This window comes from Neltuma alba, unplaced genomic scaffold (assembly GCF_004799145.2).
Source record: "Neltuma alba isolate B1F8T4 unplaced genomic scaffold, ASM479914v2 tig00012508_pilon, whole genome shotgun sequence".
NCBI classification, from domain to species: domain Eukaryota; kingdom Viridiplantae; phylum Streptophyta; class Magnoliopsida; order Fabales; family Fabaceae; genus Neltuma; species Neltuma alba.
In genome coordinates, this window is record NW_021636976.1 from 673,443 (window position 1) to 680,673 (window position 7,231).

General features: G+C 38.6%; 1 protein-coding gene across 1 annotated transcript; it reads right to left on the reverse strand.

Moving 5' to 3' along the window:
* Positions 1–528: 528 nt before the first annotated feature.
* On the reverse strand, positions 529–4,481 carry LOC114727791 (O-glucosyltransferase rumi homolog). Its single transcript, XM_028914535.1, has 6 exons — positions 3,947–4,481; positions 2,430–2,998; positions 1,851–2,043; positions 1,664–1,728; positions 1,335–1,545; positions 529–1,058 (listed from the first exon to the last, which is right to left on the reverse strand). The coding sequence occupies exons 1-6, from the start codon at positions 4,043–4,045 to the stop codon at positions 696–698; spliced, it is 1,500 nt and encodes a 499-aa protein (XP_028770368.1). The 5' UTR covers positions 4,046–4,481; the 3' UTR covers positions 529–695.
* Between the last annotated feature and the right edge of the window lie 2,750 nt (positions 4,482–7,231).

Consider the following 7,231-nt stretch of genomic DNA (forward strand, 5'->3'; position numbering starts at 1 on the left):
TGTACAAGATGTTTAAAAGTAATTTTAATTGAAGAAAGATGCATGTATATATTTATGATTGAAATGAGAGTAATAATTAACATCATCGTGGTCATTATCAAATGCCAAAATGAAAGATGATGAGAGAGCATGATGGGCAGCAGAAAAATGAGCAAGTGTAGTTGTGGGGTCGCTTTCTCACTTACCTCTGTGGCTCTGTCCCCATTTGCTCTGTTTGGACAGTCGCCTTATATTGTGAGAATATTGTAAAAAGCCTATCAATTTTGTGTGGCCCCTTTCATATTTACGATTTAGGCATCACATGTGGGTGACCATCAGTCACAATGGTTCAACACAAGGTCGGTGACTTACATAGTACTTCCTCTCAACTACTCTATAGCTTCACCTTAGTATCCCATTCATCTACCTCTTAAAATTTTCAGAATTCTTTCCATGTCCTCCCCTATTAGATCTGTCCCAAAATATAAACCAAAACTAACAACTTTTCTTTACTTATCAATGCATGACTTTTATTCAATGTCAGATGTATTTTGAAAAATTAAACCAATCATGATGCTCATCTATATATGACTTTTATTCTGTTAAAAAATAAAATGTGAATAATTACATGAACGCAGCTCTGGCGTTTAAAATGACTATCTGTAAGCAAGGAATGTAAACTCAACTGTGAAAAGAAGAAAAAAAAGGCCTGAAAACTAAGACTCTAAACAAACGTCCAGCCAATGTTCTCTTCCCTTAGATTGAACTCGCCGGATCAGACCATTGTTTCTATCTGCGATGTGTTGGAGGTGTTGAGAATCATAGGGAGGAGGCAGCTCGCATGGAGATTCTGTACTGGGTGACTCAACCCTCGACTCGTTCAGGAACTCCTTCCACACCCCTTCCATATGGCAATCCTTTACCTCTGAACAAATCTCAACGGCTCCTACTGGTATTACTGGCTTGAATCTCATTAGACTTGCGTACTCTCTCAGAACATGAAGCATATAATCATACACATACTTCATTTTCACTTCCTCTTGCAGAAATTTTAGTCCTTCTTTCCCTATTTTTTGTGCCTGCATGTACGCCAATTTTTCCATTTGTTAAAAACCTATTCACATAATAAATATTCTGATTTCATATATTTGTAACATGCGAATAAAACTTTTTTTTTTTTTAACAAAGTATTCATCATATATGTATTTCGAAACTTGTTCATACTGATAAAAACGTGATCTGATCAAAATCACGTTTTGACCAGAGTAATGCGATGAAAGTTGTAAAAACTTGTTTCTAGTAACTAAAAAATCAAAATTGGAAGGATGAGATATATATATGTGCAGAAGAATGACCTGCTTAGGATGGGAATTTCCCCAATTAACTGCAAACTTGATGTCTTTGCACATATGATTGGGTCTGATGGGCCAATAATGTTGCAGGGGCACCAAACTTCTTGTGTAGAAATCATAGTTCTTTGGTTCTATGAACATAGTCATGGAGTCACATGCCAGTATGTACTTTTCACTCACTGACCACGACCTTCCCTCCGCATAAATCTTGTACCTTCAAGTCAAAAAACATATAAATAAACCTCACATTAGAAGCTTGTTTCAAAAGGAGAAAAAAGGTCAACTTAATTATGATTGACAATCATGTGTATGAAAACTCTGGAAAACTTTACCTATAAGTACATTGATTTTCTAGCTTTGTGTTCCTGAAGTTTTGTTGGATCTCCTTGTCCCAACTCTGCAAGAGAAACAAATTTAAAGCGTCTTGTGGTTAAATTCCTCCTTGTTCATATGCATTTAATAACTTGACTATAACAGGGCTGCACTTGCAGCAATAACAAGAAGAAGAAGAAAATATACCAAGGAATATACATGAGCATAGGACTCATGTTGATGGGAAGCATTGCACTTGAGGAGGTTGCCCCTCACACGAGAAGTAGTTGGGTTACCCTTCCAAAAGGCATAAGGAATCCTATCCTTCCATTTGATCTTCTTGTTCCCTTCTTCTATATCCTTCAGTACTCTCTCCCACGGTCTTATGCTGAGCTCGCCCCTAAATACATAAACACAAAGGTCATGATAAGAAAAACAGCAAATCATGTGCATCAATATACTCTTTCGATCTTTAATATAAAACTTAATTATTAAGTTAATTTTGATCCTAAATATAAGACATATTTCTCATATTTATTAATTTTTTCTAAATTACCCCTGTGATACTCTCTTAACCATGATCAAGTAAGTGAGGGGACCATAATCAATCAAGTAAGGGGAGAAGAATATTAAAAAAAAGATAATTATAATGTTTTAGAAAGAATATGTCATATTTTTTATAATTAACTAGCTTACTTAACTTCCTTAATCTAATCTTATATCAGCGACCGAGGAGTAATACATATACTTATATAATGAAAGTGGTGAAAAATTGAGAAGTTTTACCAACCCCAGAAGCTCCAGTCTGGAAACACAATGTCAAAGGTAGAATCGTCCCCACAATAATGAAACACGGGAGGCGGCACCACAGACGGCATGCTTGCATGTGATCCCAGAAAGTCTCTTTTGTGGACCTTGCTGAGATCCCCACAATGAAACAAGAGCTCCAAATCGGGGACCTGCCCAGGGTACATCTTGAGAAGCTGTGAGATTCCCCATAATGTGAACACGTCCCTCGTCTGAAATGACCTCCTATACGTCTCCACGTAGGCTTTTCCCTTGTAAATCACAAGCTTGAAGTCTGCCAGGCTCTTGTCGAATTCCAACATGTTCCTCGTGATCCCTGTCCTCTTCCAAGGCTTCAAGTCCTCATGGATCCACCGGAAGTACTCCGGGCATGTCAAGGACGACCGCGACGAATTCCAAGATGGTGGCGGTGGCGGTGGCGGTGACGTTGACGGTGACGGAGACGGAGACGGGGATGACGATGCGGGCGGTGAAAAATTTCCGTTGAAGCAGTCCCGTCGGGGAGAGGCATTTTGGTTTGTGAGAAAAGAAAAGCTTGTGATTTTAGACTGAAACACAAGAATTGGAGAGTAGTTATCATCTTTTCCTCCTATCATCTCAAGGGTGGGGGAAGGAGAAATACTGTATATACAGTTATGCGCATGATAAAGTATACATGCCCGATCGTACCGAAAAAGAATTAAATTAAAGCGAACTTTTGTGTTTAATTTGTACTTTTCAGAAATTATGCCAAAAAAATACTAAAAAAAGGGAACATACAAATTAAAATTTAGGATTTGAGCTTCAAAATGCACTAATTAGCGGGGTAAATAGCGTGGTCGGTCGTATCACGTGTAGGTGGCCAGCAGAGTGGATGGGCTGGGATTTGGGAAGAAGATAGATGTCAGTCCACTAGAGGACCTCATTCGTCCCCATTCCTAAGAAATTTGAGAGGAGGGGGCGGGGGGGACAAAGGCTCGAGCATCCAAACCACCCAGTGGGCCGACAAAATGGCCCAATCCGATCTAATTGTTGTTATTAGACCCGGAGGGGGGGGGGTTGGGGATCGGGAAAGATGAAAACGAGAATGAGAATATTAGAGTGGAAGACACTGCCGTCTTCCCTTCCCTTGGGCGTAGTCCCTCCATAGAGATTTGATTCAGCTAACTAAATGATTAAACCCCAGGAATCTGAATGCTTATATAGTTGTAATAGCAGAACAGCACAATTCATTCAATCCATTGCTGTGCTCTGTCTGTCCTCAGCTTCTTCTCCAGCCAGCACAACAATATAATTTTTTTTTTAAAAAAAAAAACCTCCGAAAGCAACACTTATTGAAACGACTGGTTGCCGATCGATGAACTCCAACACCAAGAAACGACTAGACGAAACTGGTGTTTCTGTTTCGAAGACAACAAAACTGCCGTCTCGCCAAAAAGCGTAAGTTAAGCGGGAGGACCAAAGTCATATAATTTGCGATAGAATAGAGAGAGAGAGAGAGAGAGGTTAGGACATACCAGGTCGAGGCGCCAGTTGAAGAGGAAGGTGGCAGAGACAAAGAGGAAAGCGATGAGGACGGGGACGAGAGCAGATCGGCCGAAGCCGAAGCTTAACATGTTAGATGGATGGATGTCTTTTCTTTTCTTTTGAGGCGGGCGAGTGAGGGAGATCAATCAAAGGAAAGATTCCGACATCCCCCTTTCTGACTAATCCCTTTTCATTTAGATGCCACTTGGCTTCCTCTCCCTAGCCTCCACCCGATGATGTTTATTTTTCCCTCCATTAAACTAAACTATTACACACATAGAAGGCTCCCGATTGAAACCCTCTTAAATGAAAACAAATGTCGTCATCACCAACTGTTCAAACCCATGAATGAGCAGTCAAAAATGAAAGCTGTGAGGGATGCTTCCTTTGATTACTCAATCTCACAGCGCCTCATAATCATTCTCTTCTTTATATTTGTTTTGTGGGAAGTGATAAAATATTGGATGGGCGATTAAAATAGACAGGATACATGTGCGTGGACTTTGGGAGGGCCAATAGGGAAATAGGAGAGCATGATTCATGTCAGAGGCAATTAGTGAGCCATCTTCCTGGTGATGCTCCTTCTGCTCATTCCTCTTCTGCAATTCCAATTTACAATTCTCCCTCACAGTGACTCTTTGCGTCCACTTAGCACTGTTCCCCCAATTCGAAAAAAAGGAAAAAAAGAATGCTTCAAATATCTGTTTAGGTGGAATCTTTTACTCGTTTTCATTTTCTTTTTCAAAGTTACTACTTTCAAAATCCGGCGATAGGCTTAGAGTTATTTGGCTTCCTATGGCTGTGCTGTGGACACGTGGATGCCTGGCGTCTAAAATCGGTGCAAAGTCCGATGGCTCTAGATTTTCATTTTCACACGCAGACTTTCGCATCGGCCAAAAAACAGACTTCTGCACACGCCGTTTTTGACCCGTTGCGTGTGTGACGAGCCCAGCCCCATGTCATATATCTCTATCACTATCATCGATGCGTAGATATATAATGTAACAAGTCGTATTATTTACAAATTATTATTAGTATAATCCATTAGTAGACTCCATATATATATATATATATATTTAGAGAGGCCGTGTTGTAACAGAAAAATAACATGATGGAGAAAATTGTAGTGAGTGGACAGAATTCGAATAGCACGCATTTCTGCAGAAATCACTTTGTGCTCCTAGTAAAACTCCAGGCTCCACCATTATTATTGTTAGGGAGATGGGCAGAGATTGCCTAGAGAAGACGTCCACCAAGGAGGGTTGACTGGGGATGGAAACAGCGACTTTTGCAAGAAATTAAAGGGTGCCTTCTCATTGATGTCGCCTACCTCCCCCCTACTATTTGTGTCTTTTTTCACACGTCTTTTTACCCTCATCAATCTCACACCCTACCTTTTCAGTCTAAACAATACTACTCCGATTTTAAATATAAAACTTATTTTGTAGTATAAATTATATTACAAAATAGATCTTATATTTAGAATCGAAAGAATACCAAATTATCCGGCCGTTTGGCCTAACGTGTGTTGAAATCCCCACATTATCTTCAAGGGGAATAAATTAAGCAAGTTGGGGACTCAAGTGGCCTCGTGGCTGCTCACAGCTGGACCAATTAATTTCGACACATTGGTGGTCCTCGACGTATATCATGGGCATGCCCCATAAGTCTATTCCATCCCACGTGACGCTACTGACTTAGTCAACGCTATATATCTCCCTCACTCTCCTTAATGCTGAGGAAAAGAGCATAATATTCTAAGCTGATGTTACGTAACACCCATAGTTTGATTTAAGACACTTCACTCATTCGCCATATCTATCTCAAAGCTAATTATAGGTGGAATTGCGGTCTTTATGCTCTTTGACAAATGTGCGTGACAATAGGAGGGCAAAATCATCCAACACTTGAAATCACCTCTAATATAGGAACTATGCAAATAAAATACTGGATTTCACTTGACTCTTTCTTATATTTTTTTTTCAAACTAATTTATTTAACCGATAAATTGATGTATAAGTTAACCTTATATAAAGATTTTTTTTATATGACTATCTGATTAGGTAGATCAGATTTAAGTATTGTTAGACCCAATTAGGAGTAGCTCTCATAAAAATGTTTTTTGCATTCACACAACTAACTTACATACAAAGATATTTTAGGAAGATCATGTTATATTTGTTATGATCAATTAATTTATCCTATTTAGCTAATCCATCTAAATTAATTAAGTAGTTTTTATATTGAAGTCACGAGAGATTATCTTTTCTCTTCATGCCCTGTGTGTGTGTGAGAGAGAGAGAGAGAGAGAGAGATGACTTACAAGGTGGAGCCAATTGAAGATGAGAGTGGGGGTAACAAAGAGAATAAGGAGGAGGAAGGAGGAGATAACAGCGGGTGATGACGAACAAGATGAAAGCCAGCATGATCTCTTGGCTGTTCCCAATGACTGTTGTGGATGATAGCCTTTCCAGGAGGCCGCCATGGACATGCTCTTGCCACCAAGCTGATACTTCCAACTGCCATGGAATTAATAATATAATATAATAAACACGGTTCAAAGCTTGTTTACCAGTGGAACTCAAATAATATACAACTTTAAGTGGCGAATCCACTGTTCACGTCATTTAACTCTGCTATATTATATTATATTATATTATGTATTGATTGATATGGAATACCTATTTTAAGTAAACTAAGATTATTTTTAAAAAAATATTCAATACCTATTTTAAGTAAACTAAGCTTTTTTTAAATATTCATGTAAAATGATTGCATTTGCACCAGTGATCTATCCACGAATGACGAGACGAGTAAGGAAAGCATCATCTTTGTCGTTTGTACCCCAAATACAACTTCAGAGGCGTCCTGTCCCAACATGCAATGATAATAACCGATGGGGAGAATCTGAGATAGTACGCACCCGAATTTCAAGAAAAATGTTCCCTTCTTTCTTTGAGAAACATCTCAAGAAAAATAATTTTTTTAATTAATATTCTTATCGGAGATTTCAAAACCTTGAATGTTACACGAGCTTGTAAATGAAATGATTAAGGGTATGTTTGAGTGAATGAAAAAAAAGGGAGGGGAGGGATTTTAATGGAGGGGAGAGGAGAGTGGAAGAATTTTAATATTATCTTGTTTGGATTTATAAAAAAAAGAAGGTAGGAGAGGGAAAAATATTTTAATATGGACAATTTTACTCTTATTTTATTTAAGATATGAGCATAATGATCACAACATAGCAAAATATGGACATAATAGTCACAACATGA

What these genes read in the sequence shown, in the direction of transcription:
- LOC114727791 (XM_028914535.1), bottom strand. Translation starts at nt 4,045, where the DNA reads ATGTTAAGCTTCGGCTTCGGCCGATCTGCTCTCGTCCCCGTCCTCATC. An exon ending in GACTGGAGCTTCTGGGGTTG is followed by an intron (nt 2,044 to 2,429) that starts GTAAAACTTCTC and finishes TTATGTATTTAG; the next exon opens with GGGCGAGCTCAGCATAAGAC. An exon ending in GAAATTCCCATCCTAAGCAG is followed by an intron (nt 1,059 to 1,334) that starts GTCATTCTTCTG and finishes GCGTACATGCAG; the next exon opens with GCACAAAAAATAGGGAAAGA.